Here is a 20,298-nt window from a genome sequence, read left to right on the forward strand (position 1 = left end):
TGAAGATGGCATAGAGAAGGGGGTCTGCAGCAGGGGCTCTGACAGATGGAACAGGAGTTTCCTCTAGGAAAAGAGGTGCTCACAGGCAGGGCCTGATCCCAGGCAGCTGGAGATGGGTTCTTCACTTGGGGGCAAGGCTGGAGAACCCAAGCTTGGTTGCAGACAGACCAAGGCTGGCTTGAGCCCTGCTCCACCACCCACCCCGCACTGGCCGCACCAGTATGCACGGGCCTGGAGGTGGCACGGGGTCAGCACCAGCTGCCGAGACATGGCTGCATTTATTGTTCCCAGCCCAGCGGGAAGGCGCTCCCAGAAAGGTTCCTTGGGTCACCTGCCCACCCAGCCTCGGTTCTGGGCTGCCATGGCCCCGCGGGGACAGGGGAGACACACAAGTCACAGTCAGGCAAGGGGGCCTCAGAGTCCTGGGCAGCAGCTGTCGGGGCCCGTCCGGTCTTCACCTGGGACCCTCGGCCAGGCTGGCGCAGCATCCAGGAGGCGAGGCTGTGTGGTCCGGCGGTAGGTGCAGGTGGCAGTAGGCAGGCAGGCTGTACAGGTTCCAAAAAGAGCTCTCGGGCTGGCACTGGGTGAGGCCAGCCCCAGGGCCAGCAGGGGAATGAGCAGTGGAGCGGGGGGTTGCTGGGCACTGGGGTGGGTCCCATCTCCTGTCCTTCCCTCATGGCCGCTGGAAAGGCCGCCTCCCTGGCTCAGCATCTGGAAGCAGGGGGTCAAGGGTGAGAGGTGAGGAGTGAAGGGCCCACCCTGCCGGGCAGAGGCTCACCCAGGTCAGGTAGGAGCAGGCAACCTGTCCAGGCCCCCTCAGTCCACCAGGGCCCACCCTTCCTCCCCTGGCCTCCTGGGCCCTGCTCAACTGCCCACCCTGGGGGAAGAGGCCCCCAGCCAGGAGGTAGAAAAAACCTGGGAGGAGTTCCCAGAATGGAGTAAGACCTTGGGGAGGGATCCCAACGCCACCCTCCCTGGGGGCTCGAAAAGTCAGCACTGTCCCCAGAAGCCGCCCTGTCCCCTGGTCTCCCAGCCTCCATGCCTGCCACCCCTCAACAGGCCAAGGTCCCCCCAGCAGCCACACTGCAGCACAACATAGCCATCAATCCCTGCCCAGAACCCCGCTAACCCAACACCTGCCTGTACACCCAGGCCTACCCCAGCCCGCCAACATCTGCCCAGCCTCCACCTCTGTCCCTGCTGTTCCCTCGGCCTGAGATACTCTTCCAGGAGCCAGCCCCATTACACATCAGGGAGAGGCCCTCCCTGACGCTGCTCGCTCAGAAGCATCCTATGGTCAATTCTGCACCTGACTTAGACCTCGTCTCTCAGAGAGGGGCCCAGATCGAGCACCCACTACCCTAAGCCCTGCAGCCACCTTCCTGTCTTAAAGATGCAAGAAGGCTGAATGCGGTGGCTCACGCTTGTAATCCCAGCACTCTGGGAGGCCAAAGCGGGAAGATCACCTGAGGTCAGGAGTTCGAGACCAGGCTGGCCAACATGGAGAAACCCTGTCTCTACTAAAACTACAAAAACTAGCCAGGCATAGTGGTGGGCACCTGTAGTCCGAGGTACTCAGAAGGCTGAGATGGGACAATTGCTTGAACCTAGAAGGCGGAGATTGCAGTGAGCAGAGATCATGCCATTGCCCTCCAGCCTGGACAACAAGAACAAAACTCCGTCTCAAAACAAAACAAAAACTTAGGTCAGGTGCGGTGGCTCACGCCTGTAATCCCAGTTCTTTGGGAGGCCCAGGTGGGTGGATCACCTGACATATGGAGTTGGAGACCAGCCTGGCCAACATGGTGAAATCCATCTCTACTAAATACAAAGAGTTAGCTAGTCGTGGTGGTGGCGGGTGCCTGCAATCCCAGCTACTTGGGAGGCTGTGGCAGGAGAAATGCCTGAACCCCGGAAGCAGAGGTCACAGTGAGCTGGGATTGTGCCACTCCGCCTCAAAAATAAATAAATAAAAATTTTAAGTTACAAAAAAAAATTGTAAATAGAGGCTGGGAGAAGGGATGACCCCTGCCCAGGGAGACCATGCCCTGACCACTGCTGTCAGCTGTGATTGCAGGGACCACTCCATCACTTGCCCAAGTCACCAAATCCTGCTGAGTCTCCAGCCCAGCCTGCCCACCGAGGCCCCAGAGCTGGGGAAGGGTGCACACCATCTCAAATTCCTCGACTCAAAGACCGTCTCCTCATCGCTGTCCAGCGAGGCCATCTCGGTGGGGTCCTCGGTGTTGGCCAGGAGTCCATATCGCCTCCGCTGAGGCTTCTTCAACCTGGAAGTAGGTCCAGGCATTGTCAATGGTCCCTCCCTGCCAATCCTGCCTCCTCCTTCCCTCAGGACCCTCATTGCCATCCTCTACCGGATCCCCCAGCCCTGCTGCAGACCTCCCTGGTTTTGCTGTGCCTGTTTCTTTCACGTCCTAATCGCCAAGTGATTACCACTCTCTCCCAAGGCGGTGACAGTCAGAAAACACGTGCCCTAGCAGGCCCTCCCATCTCCCCTGTGCCAGGACCCCAGAAGAGGCACGCTGATGTCACTCCCGTTGCACCGATGAAAAGACTGAGGCTCACACAGGGGTGAGGTTTCACCAAAGACAACAGAATGGAAGGCTGTCTCAGGGCGAAGCCACTGGTGGCCCCAGCAGCCAGGGAGGCAGGGAGGGTGCAGGGCACAGGCAGGGGAGAGCGCCCAGCAGGTGCTTCCACAGGAAGGGGTGTGGAGCACCGAGGAGGCTCTGCACAGGGCCCCTAAAAAGCAGCATAGCCAGGCACAGTGGCTCACATCTATAATGCCAGCACTTTGGGAGGCCGAGAAAGAAAGATCACTTAAGCCCAGGAGTTCAGACCAGCGAGGGCAAGATGGCGAAACCGCATTGCTACAAAAAAACATAAAAAATGATAAGCAGCTTGACTTTGCCAAAGTGGTGATGGGGAGGGATAAGGTCCTCGCTGTGTCGCTCCCACCCGGAAGCAGCAGCCACACTGGGTAGTCAGAAGCCCAGAGAAAACTGGGCCCACAGGCCAGGGAAGCCGGGGTGGTCTGACCAGGCAGACGCCCCTCCTGTCCAGAGGCTGCCTACAGCTGGAACCCGCGAGGGTCTGGGGACGCAGCCGCACCTCCTGGGCTGTGGGAGCACCCAAGGCGGGCACGTGGCCGACGCTGGCGAAGGCCCAGCTTCAGCGGGTGGAGGCACAAAGGAAAAGAATCGGGACTCCACGGAAGGGTCGCGGCTGCAAGCGGGAAGATGAGAGCGAGGACCGGCATCCGGCGACAAGGAGCCAAGGAGGATCCCTCGCCCCGCCAGGGCCTGACCCCTGCCCGGCACGCTCCGGCTTCCGTGGCTCCATATGGGAAACGGGAAGCGTCACCCCCGAATTAAGAGGCGGCGACGCTGCGCACCCCGACGCCCGGGCGCAGGCCGGAGAGCGGGCGAGTCACGTGGCCCTGCCCCGCCTACACCACGTGACGATCCCCGCACAGCCCCGCCCACGCCCACTCCGACCGGGAGGGAGGGGGGAACCCCGCGGCCCGGCACGTGACGCACGAGGCGCGCGCTAATTGGCCACCGCTGGGAGACGGTGCCCGTGTGCGCCTGACGCACCTGAACGCCCGGATGAGGAAGTAGAGCACGGCCAGGCCGCAAAAGCCCAGGATCACGTAGAAAGAGCGCTTCACCGCCGAGCCCGGCGACACCGGCGGACCCGCGTGCGTGCTGTTATGCGGAGCGCCCGGCTGGCTCCCGTTCGTCACGACTAGCGGCGGCGACGTGACCTGCGCGGGGCGCGGCGGCGAGGCCTCTTTGGCACCGCACGACAGCGCCGCCAGCAGCAGCGCCAGCGGGAGGAGCAGCAGCGGCGGCGGCGGCGGCGGCAGCACGCGCGGCCCCATGGCCCGGCGGAAGCGGTGGCGGCGCCCCGCCCCTATGCACGGCTGTCAGTCAGACGCGCGATGATGATGCTGGCCAATGGGGCGCGGGGGCGGAGCTTGACGCCCGGCCCCTCCTTCGCCTGGTGAGCCCTCGCGCTACCCACAGTGCCCCGCGCGCCCGCCGCTGAGCCTGTTTCGTCGTCCGGCTCCGGGAGCCAGTGCGGAGGCCCGGAGCCCGCCCGTGGGAGCCCCGCCCGTGGGAGCCCCGCCCGTGGGAGCCCTGGCAAGGCGCCGCAGGCAGAGTCCAGGATTACCAGCCCGGTGTGCGGGCGCGTGGCTTCCGAGGAAGTCGGGCTGGTAGCGGGGGAACGGGGCGGACGCCGACCTCAGGACCTCGGGCCGCTCATTCCCACCTGCCTCGGGGCGGCCCCCGCCGCTCCTGCCCCCGCCTCACGGACAGTGAGGACGCCTCGGCTGTGTCCGGGGCCCAGGAAGGAGGCGCCCCGTCCCCAGCCTGCTGCAGGGAACCGGGGGCTCGGCCCAAGACGGGGTCTGACAGCGCCTGCGCGGCCCCCGCGCCCCCGAAGCCGACTGCGCCTCAGGTCCCGCGGGACCGACGTCTCCGCGCTGCGAACCCCTCAGTGGCGAGCCCTGCGGTCACTGCGCGCCAGTGACCCGTGCGGTCTTCCCCGTCGGGTGCTGCTAGTGCGCTGAACGGGGTCCGCAGGCTTGTCTCCCGGTGGCCCCACTCTGCCGACAGCCCCCCAAACCACAGACTCGGCTTTTTGGGTGCACACGTGGCCCTTTATTCGAATCCGACTTTCACAGGGCTCCACATCGTTGTGGGCAAGGACTGGCCGCCCCGCAAGCCGCCGGCGCACCGCAGCCCGTCCTCCAGGAGAGACTTGAGGCCCTGAGCCCGCACCTCGCTGGGGAAGCGCCTCCTGGAGGGAGGAGGGAGGAGGGAGGGAGGCGCGGGCTCCAGGCGCTCCGGGAGGCGCTGCCCGGCACCCCACACACACCGAAAGGCGCCCGCCGCGGGGCCACAGGTGCAGGAAAGCAGGACTCACTGGAACGCCCAGGTTCCGCCCGGGACAGGGCTCAGCGCCACATGCCACTCTTCCCGAAAGCACTTACAGGGGACAAGCCTCCGGGACAAGCGGCTGCCTCCAGCTCTTGTTGCAGGTGAAGTCCCTCCTGGGACAGTGACCCCAGAGGTCATCGCTGCTCTCAGGCCACCCTTCCCCGAGTCCTGGCCGGGCCCCTTCAACCTGCCAAAGCAAAGCAGCGTTACTCCCAGCGTCCTCCACGGGGCTCACATCTGCCCCTCCCGGCCTCCCCGGAAACAGCCACAGCCCCTAGGAAGGTCTCAGGCTAGTCACGGGGCTGTGACCTCAGGCTCCGTCACAGGCCAGCGTGCCCAGGGCGGGTCTGCGCCTTGGGGGCGCAGCCAGAGCCAGCTACCCGCATGGGATGGAGCTACATGGGCCAATGTGGGCTCTAGAAAAAAACTAATGGCGGCAACATACATCAGAGAAAGCTAGTTAAGAGTGTGACTTAAGAGGTCTGGAAAAGACAGTCAATTGACGAGCAAAAAATCCAAAAGGTGGGGGCATTCACTGGTCTCCAATCCTGCTTAAGGGACCTTATCTAAGAGCCAGGCATGACTGGGCCCAGCCTGCACCTGGCTGCACGTGGGGAGCGTAATGGCCAGGCCTGACTTTAGTTCCAGCTTAATTGAAGAAGAAAAAAAAGTTGAAAAAAAAGGAAAAACAAAAAACAGTCACAGGAACATTCCCCGGGCACATGACTTTCAATGAGCTCTCGACAAGAGGGATGTGGGCACGAGCGGAAGGAGTTACCTCGAATTACAGGGCTATTTCCACATATGAGCTAGCCAAGGGAGCAGCTTGCGTCTCAGAGGGTTCTGTTGGGCGCACAACACTTCTGTCCTCCGAGGGCTGCAGCTTCCATAGGCTAGCAGAGAACGCTCAGAACTCGTGAAGCAACAGCAGAACTAGCTAACCGGCTGGCCGTCTGAGGTCGCCCTGGGATGCCACATGCCTCCGCTCTCTGGCCTGCTTCTAGACTGAGGCAGTCCAGGTCAGCGTCGGGTGCACGTCCACTGTCCCTGCTAAGCTGCCCGCACAGTCCAGCCCTCTGGCCACCACTGCCAGAAGCCTCCCGGGGCTGCCCTGAGGCCTGAGCTGCCCGCTCCCATCCCCCGCCTGGCTCCCCTACCCTGACCAGCGCCAATCTGCTGGGCCTCCCTTTCTAGCTCTCTCTGCAGGCCCCAGGGAAGGCTTGCAGACCTGCTGCTTCTCCGCCTTCTCTCTGCTCAGGTCTGGCTGCAGGAGCCTGCAGCAGGGAGTGTGTGGTGCAATGCAAGGGAATTGTCAGAGCAAGGTTCATTTCACACGGTCTTTTAATCGGCTTCGTAAAGCCAAAGAAAACTGCATACAAGAATTCCTCAGCCACTGCAAATACAACATCGATGGAGTATGCGTACGTCTTCCAGTAAAAAAGGACAATATAAATAAACATCTTCAAGAACCTCTTAGGGACGTCTGCACGTCTACTGTGGGGCGCGCAGCACAGATGGGCGCAGGGGCCAGGGCTCCAGGGCAGTTGCTGCCACACCCGCCGGGGTCCTACCACACTACACTCAGAAACGTCACATGGAGTTGGAAAAAGCCACAGCTTGCTCAGCTTCCGACAAAGAGCGGATTCACAGTCCGTTCGATCTCAGAGGAGTGGGGCACCCACTTCATGGGGCCAACCCCACCAAAAGAAAAAAAGGCAACACAACCAAAAACTAAAAAACCAAAAACCCACACAACCCCCGATTTTTTTGAAAACTCATGGCTCGTGGTCAAAAAAGTAAATCTGAAGTGCTTTTCAAAATGTTTTGAAAACCCTTAAAAACAGCACTTCCTTAAAAAGAAAAGTCTAGTAACGAGGCCATCCTGGCGTCAGAAGCGGTCAGGCTGGGTTTGACAAGATCAGAACCGAAATGACTACGAAAGTGGGAATACAAGGAGGTGCGTTTACTACACGTATTAACGTTCAGCGAAGCTCCCACAATCTTTAAACACACAGCCATTGGAAGGACGATCTTGAGCAGGAAGGGTTTTTACTCGTTGTGTGTAGCTGAGGACAAGAAGCAGGCACAGTGTAAAGGCACCGAAGCAACGAGAGGCAGCTTCACCCCAGAGGCCAGACCAGGGCGCGGCCTGCGACCGGGGAGCAACCACCCCCCACAGCCGAGGGAGGCTGGCCTGCAGCCACACATGCACCTATGCTGACTGCCCAGCGGGCCCTCGCTCTCCTTGCCTTTTTGGTCAGTCTCATTTGGCTTTTGTGTCCTGTGATAGAAATGGCTCTGAGAGGACAGACGCGCCTCTTACAGGCAAGCGCAGTGACAAGATCTGAGTGTCCAGCCTAAAGTGCTTGGAGAAGGTGCCAAGGTGAACCGAGCTCCCACCGCAGGCCACAGCAGCGTGGCACCCTCGGAGCGTGACTTACCGTAACTGTCGTAACTGTCTCTATAGGACCCGCCCGAGCTCCGGTCACTGTAGCCACCACTCTGACTCCGGCTGCAGGATAGACAGACATGAGTACCGGAGGATACCAGTCTGCTTTTGCTCTGCCACAGCAGGCTGAGCCGTCAGCCCCCATGCCAGCTGTCCCTTCTGGGGACGCAAGGACCCCAGCAGGGTAGAGTCTCAGAAATCGTCCGAAACCTGCACCAGCCATGCCCCCCTGGCCTTCCCGCTTCTGCCACTTCTTCAGCAGTTTCTTCTCCTCTTGGCCTGGGCCCCTCCCGCCTCTGCTCCTTGCCCAGCCAGCCTCATCTCAGCTCCCCCAGGGACCTGGGACTGAAGCTGGCCATCCCACCATCACCCCTGTGCCCGGCTTGGTCTTCACCCCTCACCTGCTATAGTAGTCTCTGGAGCCACCGTAGCCCCCACTCCTGGACTCGAACCGGTTCCCCCCATAGCCTCGGTCTCCTCCTCCTGCATACAGGAAGAAGTGAGTACCAGCTCCCACCAGCAGTGCCTCACAGCATCCCCAAAGGGCCAACTCACGGCACTCACCTCTAGAGAACCCACGGCCCCGTCCTCGGCCCCCACGGAAGAAGCCCCGGCCCCCGGCAGAGCCACCACGGTACCCACGGGATCGGTTGTCTGACGACTTGCCTGCCTGGTCTACTCGGATCTGTCGCCCATCTACAGACTGGAGACCAGCGGATGGCACAGGTTAGTGGGTGGGTGCCCCATCCTCAGGACAGGGCTCCCGCTCAACACCCTGATCCTCACCTTCCCGTTCATGGCCATCATGGCATCCTTGGCGTCGTCAATGTTCTCAAAGGTGACAAACCCAAATCCCCGAGATCTCTGGGTCTCCCTGTCTTTCACAACCACCACTGTGCAGGGGAGAGAGGTCTGCAGTCAGCACCCAGCTGTACCTACAGTCAGGAGGAGCACAAGCCAGCCCCACCCGGGCCGCCGGCCCAGCACCAGCCTCACCTTCAGAGATCTGTCCGTATTTTGAGAAGACCTGCTCCAGCGACTGCTCATTGGTGTCAAAACTCAGCCCTCCAACAAAAAGCTTGCCTTCGTCTGATGCCATGGCGGCCTGTGGCAGACACCAATGAAATCCTCAACAGGGGTCATCTCTCACCACCTCTCCCCGCTTCCTATTTTATGTAAATGACATGTGTTTTTTAGGGGAAATATTAGAAAATCAGGTTATTGTTTTTCATTGTCGGAAACTCGTACCTAGGACTTAAGCTGTCACCCAGGCTGGAGTGCAGTGGTGCAATCATGGGTCACTGCAGCCTCCACCTCCTAGTCTAAGCAATTCTCCTACCTCAGTCTCCCAAGAAACTGGGACTATAGATGTGCACCACCACGCCTGGCTAATTTTTTCTTTTTGTTTTAGTAGAGCTGGGGTCTCGCTCTGTTGCCCAGGCTGGTCTGAAACTCCTGGGCTCGGCTGAATGCAGTGGCTCACACCTGTAATCCCAGCACTTTGGGAGGCCGAGACGGGCCGATCACCTGAGGTCGGGAGTTCGAGACCAGCCTGACCAACATGAAGAAACCCCATCTCCACTAAAAATACAAAGTAAGCCAGACACGGTGGTGCATGCCTGTAATCCCAGCTACTCGGGAGGCTGAGGCAGGAGAATCACTTGAATCCGGGAGGCGGAGGTTGCGGTAAGCCGGGATCACGCCATTGCACTCCAGCCCGAGCAACAAGACTGGATGGAACTCTTGTCTCAAAAAAAAAAAAAAAAAAAACTCACTCCTGGGCTCAAGCAATCCTCCCACCTTGGCCACCCAAAGTTTTGGGATTACAGGTGTAACCCACCGCACTCAGCTACCTAAGACTTAATTCAAACTGATTTACCACACTGATTACAGTCCGCTTCTCAGCTCCCTCCACCCCCCAGACTAAAAGCAGGCCGCACCCATGTCACGGTCCTCCCCATGGGACAGGGCCTCCGGTGTCTCCCCCCCCAGCCCCGAATCTTCCAGTCGTGCCGTGGGCAGGACTGCACCCTCAGCTTCTCTCCCCTTTACGAACTGGTGCCAACTCCAACCCTAACCAGTTGACTTCTACTTGTTGCTGGACCAGAACGTGCTTCTGTTCACTGTAAAATTCCCCGAGACCGGGGGGGGGGGGGGCTGGCTGTCAGGGAGGCCGCCCCGTGCTGGGGGGCACCTCGGGGCAGGCATTAACTTTTACAGACAGGACCTCTGCCGGGAATCGGGAAGGGATGGCCCCGGAAATGATGAGGCAGGATTTCCAGACAGGAGAACTGGCATTCAGGAGAACTGGCTATTTAAGGGCGCAGTCAGTGCTGACACAGACAAAGCATTCATTGGCTGGGAATGGCCACCACCCAGTGGCGCTGATAACTAGACTTGGAAGTCTGGCACTGGGGGCTGTGCCAACTTGGACCAAAGTTTGGGCGCAAAGCACGACGTGGCAGACGAGGAATCACACTGGAACGGGCCATGCCTACCCAGGATTTGCGAGGCCGTCCTTTCCCTCATGCAATCACAATGGGAAAAGGAGAAAAATGAGGCTCAGAAAACAAAAGCGTTGGTTTATGGATACCTCCAGCCCCACGGCAGGGAAACCGGCCCTGGAGACCGGGCGCGCCACGTGGCCCCGCCCCCGCCGCGTGCGCATGCGCCCCGTGCGCGCCCTGCGCCACTCCATCCGGGCACTCGGTGCTCCCGCCATTTCGCTGGGCACAGCCTCGAGCTGGCGGCCGCCATTTTGCGGCGGCAAGCCGGTCGCTGGCGGCCCGGGCCGGCGGGGAGAGACCCTCTGGCCGCTACTCGGCCCAATCTCCCGCTGCCCCTCGCCGCCGGCGGGGCGGACTCCACCCCGGGCCCGCCCCGGCACCGCCCCCTCCCAGGGGCGTGCCGCTGCGGCCCCGCCTCGCCTGGCCGCCGCAGGCCGCCCGCCGCCCCGAGTTCCTCGGAGCCGGTGCCGCCAGGGCCCTCACCACTGAGTCGGGTAGGTCCCTGACGCAAGCGGGAAGACAGCACACCACAACGACCCGAGCCTCCTAACGCGCGAGTGAGGGGGGGGCGCCCCGGCGCCCGGCATTATATACACCGCCGCCGGGCCCCGCCCCCTGCACCTCCCGGACCAATCAGAGGCCGCTCCTGCGTCTCATATTCATGAGCTGGGGGCCGGGTCTATCTCGGCTCCGCCTCCTCCCGCGCGCTGGTGTCGGGCTAGACGATTGGCCGGGACGTTTCCAGTCCGCAGTCCCCTGCCCGCGCTCGGGGGGCGTGGCCAGCGCGCGGCGGGGCGGGGCTGACCCAGTTCCGCGTGCCCTCTCCCTGGCCCGCGGCGGGCAACAAATGGGCCTCTAGCCCGGGTTCCGAGGCCTCCGGCCTCATGGGGACCTCTGGGTGTCACTAGGACCCCGACTTTGCCTGTGCTCCAGCAGTCCCGACATAACCTAGCCCAGATCCCCTACCCAACCAAGCCCCGGCTGTCAGACATCCCAACTTCATCTGAACCCCGATACCTGTCGTGATATTCTTGCCACTACAACCGACGTCCCAGTTTTCCCAGCACCCCAGCACTCCATTCCTGCCATCAACCCCATGCCCACCCAAACCCCAACAAAGACAACCCCATTCATGCGAACCCCAACATTCGCAATCCCAGTTCTTCCTACTTCGCCACACTTTGGTGCACCCCAACTTTACGCAATCCAGTTTGCCTACAAACTCCAACCCGCACCTAAGCCTAACTCCCACTGGAACCGCGACTTCACGGCTGGGTGCATCGCCCACACCCCCACACTCGCCTGGCCAGATAGTGTTGTGCGTCCCTGCTGTCGGGTGCAGGCGAACACCCCGAGTCCCCACTGCACCCCAGCACTCAGCCCGGCCCTCGGCCTCCCCTCCCACCGTGCTGCACACCCAATGCGCACTCGCTCCCCACGCCGGGCCGGGCCCACTCTGCTCCTCCACCCAGGCCTTTTCTCTCCTTCCACAGACCTCCCCTACTGAGCCTGGCTGATAGAGGGGAGTCTCAAAGCCTCCGCCATCTGGAGAACCAGCTATGCAAGGACCCTCACTCCCTACTCTTCGGCGGCCCCAAAGCCTCTGGGGAGCCCTCTATGGCCACCACTTGCTCCTCACCCAGGCCTCATCTCATGCTGCCCCCTCCCCCGGCCCTGGTGGAAGAAACCAGCGTGGACCCCTGCCTCTCTGCCCCAGAAAGTCTCAGGAGGGCTGACCCTCTGCTCACAAGCTGGGGGGAGTTGGAGTACAGAGACCCCCGTTTTGCGGCTCACCTCAGGGAAATCCCGGTCCCACTCCTGGCCTCAGACTCACTCCCACCCTCAAGTGGATCGAAGTGGGGGTAGCCAAGGGCGCTGTCTCCAGTGACAAGGTCTCTGGGACCCCTCATGGGCTCAAGACCCCTCCCCCCGACAGCAGCTGTGTGACTCATCACCACCCGCTTTGCACCTCGGCCCCCCCCCACTACAGCCGCCCCGCTCCCCGTCAGCAGCAGCCGGCTGCTGCGTCAGCCACTCACGCAGGGTGGTTATTAAAGGAGCGGGGAGAGACATCAGCACCGAGCTCCCCTACGCCCGCCGTCCGTGCGGGAGGGGCCCCCCCACCCACTGGAGCCCCAGACGCGGGCTAGGCATGCCCAGCCAGGGAGCAATTCAGGCCCATTCTTTCTGATCTGCCCCCCAGCCCCCAGCCCCAGCAGTCAGGGCGGGGACGTTCCCTGGCCCTAGAGCAGCCCTTGTAGGGGGGGCGTTGGAGGGGGTCCCCGGTAGCCACAGCGGCCCTTTCATAATTGCATAATTCTTGCCGCCCCCCCGCAACCCATCACTCCCTGGTTCTGTGAGCCTCTGTCTTTTCCTGGTTTTGTAAAGCGCCGTGTTCATTCATTCATTCATTCATTCTGCCAGCGCCTAGTTATTAAGCGCTTACTACGAGCCGGTTCCTGGGTGCGGGCTCCGTGAGTGCCCGCAGCCGTCCTGGGTTCCCAGGGTGGCGTCGACGCGCACCTGCGCACACCTGCCGCTTTACATCTGCGCCGAGCACTGCGCACCGGCTTCCAGGTGTGGGACCGGTGTCCGTACCTGTGCCTCTGGGGTCACTTGCGTCTGCGAGCACCTGTGACTCCCAGGTGTCTCACCGCCACCCTGTGTTCCCATCGAGGGTCTCAGGAGGCTGGGACCCCGTCATCCACCCCTGCTGGCAGCTCAGCACGCGAGACCCGACTGGGGCGCGCTGCCCGTTGCAGACACGAGGGGGCGCTACGGCCTCGCTCCGTCCGCGGCGTTTGGGTCGAGCGCCCGGACTCCTGGTGCCCCTCCGCGCAGACGCCTCGCGTGGGAGAGGGAGCCCCGCCGCCCAGCCCTGCGCGGCCACAGTGCACAGTCCTCGAGAGGCCCAATCTCGCGGGGCGAGGACGCAGCCTGCGTGTCGACCCCGAACCACCCGCCGCCCCCGCGCCTCGGCTCCAGCGGAGGGGCTCAAAATAGCCGCGCCAGGCGGGGGCGAGGCTGCTATTCCGGGCCCGACGCGCGGGGCTCGTCCCTGCCCGGCGAGGCGCGGGGATCAGCCAGAGTCCCCGAAACTGCTCCCCGCGTGTCTCTCTTGGGCCCCGTGGGCCCATTCACAAATGCCGCCCACTTTCCAGCCTGCCGTCTCGGAGGGGGCGCGCGCCTCCTGCACCCAGATACTCCTCCCGGGCCCCCGCCCCTGCATGGCGTCGCCATGGAGACGGGGGCGGGGCCCCTCGCTCCCGCACCGACCGCTCCTCCCTCCCCGCGGGGCCCCGCCCGCCGGACGCCGGGTCCTCCCCCGACCCCGACTAATGACCGGGCGGGAGGCGGTAGAAAGCGTCTAGGCCTGGGACGGGCGTGGCCGGGGATGAAAGGCGCGTGGGGGGTACCCCGGGGCCGCATAATTACCGCCCCCTCCTAGGCAGGCGGGGGCCAGGACCGTGCACCTGGTGGCTGCCCCGCGGGGGCGCGGAAATAGGACCGTCCTGGCAGAGGATGCAGCAGGCCCAGCTGGCCCCAGTACGCGGGGCCCAGAGCCAGGGTGGGGGATTCAGAGACCGGGCGTGCGGGTTGCCAGGTGTGGCGCACATGTGTGCCCGTGGGCAGAGTACAGAGACACAAGCTTGTGTAGACACGAATGTGTAGCTGTGTGCGAGTGCATACGATGTGGGGTGTGCAGGGACCCCAGGCTGGCCTGTGTCGGAGCGCAGGGCATATAGGGGTGTGCACACAGTCTTGGAGGTGTGTGCACGGAGCTCCAGGCACCTGCATGTGTGCAAGTACGCAGGAACCCATCTGCGTGGCGCTGTGTGTGCAACACAAAGAGGTGGGCGCTTATCCGGATATGGATGTGGGGGCAGCCAGGGACAGGGCTGCGTGTGCGTGACTCGGGTGTGCCGGGACCCACAGAGCATATGTGTCCATGCCTGGTGCTGTGACTCATGTCCCTGGGGTAGGCACGCGTGCTGTGTGTCAGCGGGAGCGGCGCCTCCCAGGGCGGCCCAGAGTTCAGAAGCCCAGAGGAGGAAGGGTTAAACCTGCCCCTCCCCTCAGCCCCTACCTGAGTCCGGGGGTGGGATCCCAGGTCCCCTGGGAGGCCCCGGCCCCCCACCCCCACCCCGGGCCTGAGATTCAGGGGCTGCTACACAAGAAAGCCTGTCTGAGCTGCTCTGCAGCCTCAGTTTCCCTCCTGTTCCTCAGATGCGGTCGCAGGGTGGATCGGCTTCCCTTCCCTGTGACTCACCCCCTCCCCACAGGCCTGAGTCACAGCTCAGGAATGTGGAGGCTGGGAGGCCCTGTCCACTCCTGCCCCAGCCAGGCCATCCCAGCAGCCCAAAGGCCAGGCCTGGGCCACAGATGGACATCCCTGGCACACACACCCCGTCACAGGCCACACACAGGTGCACACCCACACCCCTGCTTCACACCCACTGGACACAAAGTGATACGCCATGCACTGGGCATCCGGAGACCCTGCCGGCCACAGGCACACACAGTAGACAGGCTGAGGATGGGTAAGGCCCCGACCTGCTCTGGGGTCACTCACACACCTGGTCACTCTTTCAGTACACGGGATGCTGCAGAGTCATCGGTGACCCCTTCTGCTGGGGCCCAGACCAGCCAGCACGTGGCAGACCTGCAGTGATGTACGCCCATGCATGTCTGTGACATGCAGATCAGGTGTCTGTGAAAGGTCCAAGACTCTGCATGGCCCACAGACACCCTAAAGCTGACCGAGGTCTAGGCTCACCTGCGTGGAGGCTGGGGATGCAGCCTCCTGCTTTCTGAAACTGGGAAAAGGTCCGGGGACTCTGGAGTCCCCACTGCTTAGCAACAGATGCTGCATCCTGGGGTAGGAGGAGGGATCCCCACCTGGGCCCAGCTCCCTTTCGTGGGACTACAGATCCGGTGCTTAACAGAGGCCAAAGAGTCGGGATTTCCTGCAAAGACAACCAGGCTCAGAGAGGCCCTGCCTGGGGCAGGCAACAGTGGAGTGGGATGAGTGGAGAGTGTCCCCCTACTCGCCCAGGCACTTGCAGGGGCTCAGGACCTATGGAGTGAGGGTGAAGAGACCTATGTTCCATCTTGCTGGAGAGGCACCTGGCACCTGCCCGCCCTAGCATGCCTGGAAGGTTCCCACATCCAGGCGGAGAGATGGGCGAGGGGACACCTGTCCAGGCACCCATGGTTGCTCAGGCAGACCCTGGAGGGTCAGGGGCCCAGCTGTGAGGCAGGCAGTGCCCAGGACACTCTCCGCACCTCACTGCTTCATCTGAGAGGTGGGCATGCCGGCAGCACCTCCTGAGGTCAGAGGCGCATGGGGAAGACCTGGTAGGAAGTCGGTCGAGGGCAGTTAGCAGCAAAAGCAAAAGATAGCTCCACGCAGCGACCGGCTCTCCTTGTTGTTCGCCTCCTTGATGTGGCAGTCCACACGGAATCATCCCGTACGCAGGCCGGGAGCGATGGCTCATGCCTGTAATCCCAGCACTTTCGTTTGAGTCCAGGAGTTTGATACCAGCCGGGACAACATAGTTAGACCCCGTCTCTACAGAAAAATAAGCAAAATTAGCTGGGCATGGTGGTGCTCACCTGTAGTACCAGCTACTCAGGAGGCTGAGGCAGGAGGATCGCTTGAGCCCAGGAGTTCCAGCAAGGCTACAGTGAGCTGTGATGGAGCCACTGCGCTCCAGCCTGGACAGTGAGACCCTGTCTCGAAAATACTAATAATTGTGGCCAGGCATGGTGGCTCACACCTGTAATCTCAGCGATTTGGGAGGCCAATGCAGGTGGATCACTTGAGGGCAGGAGTTTGAGACTAGCTTGACCAACATGGTGAAATCCATTCTCTACTAAAAATACATAAAATTGGGCTGGGTGCAGTCGCTTACACCTGTAATCCCAGCACTTTGGGAGGCCGAGACAGGCAGATCACTTGCGATCAGGAGTTAGAGACCAGCCTGGCTAACATGGGGAAAGCCCCTCTCTACTAAAAAAAATTAGCTGGGTGTGGTAATCGTAGCTACTCTGAAGGCTGAGGCAGGAGAATCATTTGAACCCGGGAGGTGGAGGTTGCAGAGAACTGAGATTGCGCCACTGCACTCCAGCCTGGGCAACAGAGTGAGACTCTGTCTCAAAACAAAAACAAACCAACAAAAATAATAATCGTCCCTTATGCTAACTCTCCTGTTTCATTTGTATTTCCAACATGAACAGAAAGACTTTTGGAAGGCGTAGGTTGGGGCTCACCTGGGAACCCCTCTCCATCCCCCACCCAGACCAGCAGCCTGGAGTCGAGCTTGGCTGGGCAGCAGGGATCACTGGTGCACTGAGAGGTGAGTGGGTGAGTGTCTGTGGCTGGAGGCCCTGGGGGTGTTCCTGCCCCCGCCCAGGCGTGTGTTGGTTGTGGGGGAAGGCTGCTGCCCTCTCTGGATCTGGTCAGGGCCCTCTTTGTATCTGGTGACAGCTGTGGGGTGTGGTGTGACTCTGCAGGCTGGGGTTTTGTTCCTGGAGGCCTTGGCCCAGGCTGAGCAAGGAGGTGCTGTTTGTTTTAGGGTCACGCAGTGGATTGAGGTAGGGGGCAGGTTTATGGGGTGTGTCTGGTGGGGAGTTTTGTGTATCTGGGAGCCTGGCACACCAGCCGCACCATAAATGCATGGCCTGTGGAGGGCTGTCCCGGGCGTGCTGGTTGGGGTGTGGGATGGCTGTGCAGGCCCCGCGTGGGACGGCACCCGTTGGTTTTGCTTGCTCTCCCGCAGGGCTGAGTGTGGGCAGCGTCCTCAGTATGGGGCGTATGCCCTCTGTGGCAGCCAGCTGTCTCCCTCGCCCCGCTCCGCCCACATTCCAGAGGTGTTGGGGGCGCCCTCCCAGGCTCCCACCCGCTCCCGACCTCCAACCTCGGCCCAAGCCCACTCCCTCTGCTCTGGCACCCAAGGAGGCAGCTGGCTCCAGGGAGGGGCTGCAAGGCGGGGGAGGAGGCTGGAATGTGCCCCAGGGTGAGGGGGGCCCCCAGAGAGGGGGCGGAAGCAGGGAAGGGACGGAGGGGCGGAGATGGTGGTACTGGGTTGGGGAGACAGCGGGAGATGGGAACAAATAGAGAAAGGCAAAAGAAAGAGAAACGGAGGGAGTGAGAACCAGACAGAGGGTGGAGGCAAGGCCAGGAGGGCCCCTGCAGAGTCAGGGCCCAGGTGACAGCCTCCCCTCCCCCACCCGCCAGGCTGGGCTGCTCACCTGTCCCAAGTGACCCCAGAGGCAGCCAGTTCTCTGCCCTCCCAGGGCTGGGTGGCCCGTGGGTGGGACTGCACCGGCCTCCTGGGTTGGGCCCCAACGCCCTTGGCAACGGGGTGGTGGCGTCCCCAGCCTCCAGCCCGGTAACTCCCATTCCCATGGTGCTGGGAGAGGAGGGCGGGTGGGGCCAGGCCCTGTGGGGACGGCTGTGCCTGGGCACCGGCTCAGTCCCTCCAACCCAGTGGCTCCAAGCCAGGGGCCTGGCTGCCTGGCTTCTATTGCTGTCCACCCTAGCCACCTCCCAAGCCAGCTCCAAGGGCCCATTCGGCCTCCCCCAGAGGACTCCGGCCTCAAGCTGAAAGCCATGACCTCCACTGACCTTCTCCTGCCCGCCCACAGCTGCCGCGTCTCTCCAAGCACTGCCCACCTGTGAGCTCACCGCCTGGCAGGGACGCCAGCACGGGCTCCCAGCCACAGGGCAGCTCCCACCCTGCAGCTCCAGCTCTGTTCCCAGGCCACTCCAGAGGCCAGGCTGCACCAAAGACCTTGGCTACAGTCTCCCCACCTGGCACAGGCCCTGTTCACTTCAACCACTGCCTTCTCTGAGCACACACCAAGTTGGAGCCCACAGCCAAGCAGCGGGCGGCACGGGGGATTCCTGCCTCCTGAGTGCTCACTTCTCTTGGCCCAGAGCTCACACCAGCATTTCAGATTTCCTCCTCCATCCCCGTTACCCCGTCCTTGCCAACCACCTCCCTGTGGACCTAAAGCCACCACCTTCCGGGCACACCGTGGTTCCTTTTCCGTCTCTACCCCCCCCAGGGTGAGGCCGCCAGGGTCCCCATCGATCATCGATCCAACTCGACCGCCCCGCAAAGTCCAGGCCATGGGTCCAGCCACCTCCCAGATGTCCTGGCCGCCGCTCCCTCTCACCTTCTCCTTCTCCCTGGTCCCTCAAGTCATCCCTCCAGTGGCCGACTTGGGGAATCACCGTTTAGGGTCCTTGCCAGCCTCGCCTTTCCGCCCATCTTTGATTTTTCTCCACTAACTGACTTCCCGGTTGCTCCCCAAATGCACTTGGTTTCACGTTTCCGGGCCTTGGCACGCGCCGTGCCCCCTACCTGGAGCACCCTTTCCGCTTCCTACAACACTTGGCAAACTCCTGCTCCTTTGGCAAAGCCTCAGCCTCAGAGCCCCCCTCCTCCTGGCCTCCTGTCTGAGCAACCCCAGCCTAGGGACCGCGGGGAGGCTGGGCCGGGGTCTGGGACGTACAGTGGTGCAGGGGTGGGGGCAGCAGGAAACGCGTTGGCGTGAAAGGACGGGTGCACGTGAGCGTGCCCGTGCCGGGGGTCCACGTGCGGCGCCCCGGGGCTCGCCCCCTCTTCCGTCCAGGCCCCGCCGCAGCCGTCAGACCCTCGGCTGCGCCTCCCGCCCCCAAGTTTGCAGACGCGCGGGGAGAGAGGCGGGGCCGCAGCGCCTCCGCTCATGCGTCTGCGCACTCGGCCCTACCGTGCTGAAGTCCGCCTTCTGGAGGCTGCCTCGCGCTGCTACTGGTGCATGCAGATGACCGAGCGGTGCGATCACCAGTGAGGCTTCCCCGCTGGTGGGCGGGGCCTGGGCCGCCCGACGCGCGGACGGGGGCGGGCGGGGCGCCCTACCCGGGGTGACGTCAGGCTCCTTTCGCGGCGCGTTGCCCTGGAAACCGCGTTTCCATCCCGGCGGGTTTCCGGGGGCCGCCCCCTCCCATTCAGCTTTTTCCTCAATGGTAGGGGGAAGGGAGCGATCCAGGGCCGACCCCGCCCCCCGCGATCCCAGCGGTCCCTGCCCTCTTTGTGCCTCAGTTTACCTCTCCGTGCCTCCCTACGCACACGTGGCCTCTGCCTGCCGCCCCTCCGCCCCCTGCACCCCTGGCTGGGCTGACCCCACCAGGCCAGGGCTCTGAGCCTGGAACTCCACACCCCACCCCACGTCCCCAGGGCACAGCCTTGACCCCCGGGATCCCCAGGCTGGGGTGGGAGTCGGCATCCCGAGGAGCGGGTCCTGGAGTGCAGGGGACGCGCCCCCCACCCTGCAGGATGCAGACACAGCCCCTGTGATTCAGCAGGTGCTGCAGACAACATCCTCCTTCCTTCTCCCCACCCCGCCCAGCGAGGGGGCGGGTGGCACCCTGGGGCCCTCGCCCTGACCCCAGGCCGGGCGTCGGTGACCCGCACCCCCGCCCTGCGCCCCGAGGGGTCATCCGCACCAGGGACGGGCGCCGGGTGGCCGCCCGACTGGGCATCCTCCTTCCTGCCGTGGGCGTGGGATGATTTGGGGTTGACTGGGCGTTGGGAGGGGCAGAGGGGTCTCAGAAGGTGCTCCCAGGCCACTCCCTGGACCTGTGCCCCTTCCCCTCGGGGCTCCGGGTGCTGGGGCCCCTAGAGATGGGATAAGGGGTGGAGGTCACACCATTGAACAAACACCCCAAATCCTCTGGGGTGGGCCAAGTTTCTCTTTGGGCCTCTGTTTTCCCATCTATAAAATGGAAGCCCAGTTACTTCTCTTAGGCAACTCCTGTTACCTGAGAAAATACAGGTTAAAAAAGAAACAAAAGGACATGCAATAGTATTATTGCCCTCTCTCTGCCCAGCCAGGACACGGATGGAGGTGGGACCCCAGAGAGGACTCAGTGCTGGTGGGGCTCTTGGGGAGCTCCAGGCTGGGGGCAGACAGAGGGAAGGGTGGGGTCTGGGGGACTGGGCGGACAGGGGTGGGAGGCACAGGCTGGGGAAGTTCCCAGACAGCAAGGGACAGCCGGACAAGGGGTGTTCCTAGATAGGGGCAAAGGCCAGGTTTGGAGCTGAAGGCCAGGTCTGGGAAGGGCTGGAATGTCAGGAGGTGTGGCCAGAGAGGCCCCCCAGGGCTGGGTCAAGCCAGGCCTCTTATCGCCAGCCAGCCCAGGGTACCCTGCAGGACCTTGGGTCCTCCCAGTTAGCCTGGTGATCTCCTTGCAGCAAGCCACACAGACATGAGACTCCAGGAAGGGCAGTGGGTGGGTCTGGCCAATTGGGAGCCCCCCCCGACTCCTGGGGCTGGGGAGAGCTGGTGGTCGGGTCTCCCCCATACCGGCAGGTCCTGAGAGGGG

At 62.7% G+C, this 20,298-nt stretch overlaps 2 protein-coding genes across 13 annotated transcripts; both read right to left on the reverse strand.

Annotated features, from left to right (window-relative positions):
• Positions 1–259: 259 nt before the first annotated feature.
• On the reverse strand, positions 260–20,274 carry FAM174C (family with sequence similarity 174 member C). 3 transcript variants are annotated; one of them, XM_050771195.1, is made up of 4 exons: positions 20,271–20,274; positions 3,618–3,909; positions 2,172–2,288; positions 260–699 (listed from the first exon to the last, which is right to left on the reverse strand). In XM_050771195.1, exons 2-4 carry the CDS (start codon positions 3,902–3,904, stop codon positions 279–281), a joined length of 825 nt encoding a protein of 274 aa, XP_050627152.1. In that variant the 5' UTR covers positions 3,905–3,909; positions 20,271–20,274; the 3' UTR covers positions 260–278. The 3 variants fall into 3 exon arrangements, with proteins under 3 accessions (XP_050627152.1, XP_050627153.1, XP_050627151.1); XM_050771196.1 differs by lacking the exon at positions 20,271–20,274 and having other exon boundaries at positions 260–711; positions 3,618–4,012; XM_050771194.1 differs by lacking the exon at positions 20,271–20,274 and having other exon boundaries at positions 3,618–3,949.
• CIRBP (cold inducible RNA binding protein) lies at positions 4,670–15,495 on the reverse strand. Of its 10 annotated transcripts, XR_007721661.1 has the most exons (9): positions 15,210–15,495; positions 14,701–14,890; positions 8,413–8,521; positions 8,203–8,309; positions 7,981–8,119; positions 7,818–7,899; positions 7,409–7,479; positions 5,021–5,154; positions 4,670–4,827 (listed from the first exon to the last, which is right to left on the reverse strand). XR_007721661.1 is itself a non-coding variant. In XM_050771213.1 (8 exons), the coding sequence occupies exons 2-8, from the start codon at positions 14,794–14,796 to the stop codon at positions 5,150–5,152; spliced, it is 609 nt and encodes a 202-aa protein (XP_050627170.1). In that variant the 5' UTR covers positions 14,797–14,890; positions 15,210–15,495; the 3' UTR covers positions 4,670–5,149. The 10 variants fall into 10 exon arrangements, 6 of the variants coding, with proteins under 6 accessions (XP_050627170.1, XP_050627169.1, XP_050627166.1 ...); XR_007721663.1 differs by lacking the exons at positions 14,701–14,890; positions 15,210–15,495 and adding an exon at positions 10,407–10,490 and having other exon boundaries at positions 8,413–8,582; XR_007721662.1 differs by lacking the exons at positions 14,701–14,890; positions 15,210–15,495 and adding an exon at positions 10,407–10,488.
• Positions 20,275–20,298: the final 24 nt, after the last annotated feature.

Source organism: Macaca thibetana, chromosome 19 (assembly GCF_024542745.1).
Source record: "Macaca thibetana thibetana isolate TM-01 chromosome 19, ASM2454274v1, whole genome shotgun sequence".
NCBI lineage: Eukaryota > Metazoa > Chordata > Mammalia > Primates > Cercopithecidae > Macaca > Macaca thibetana.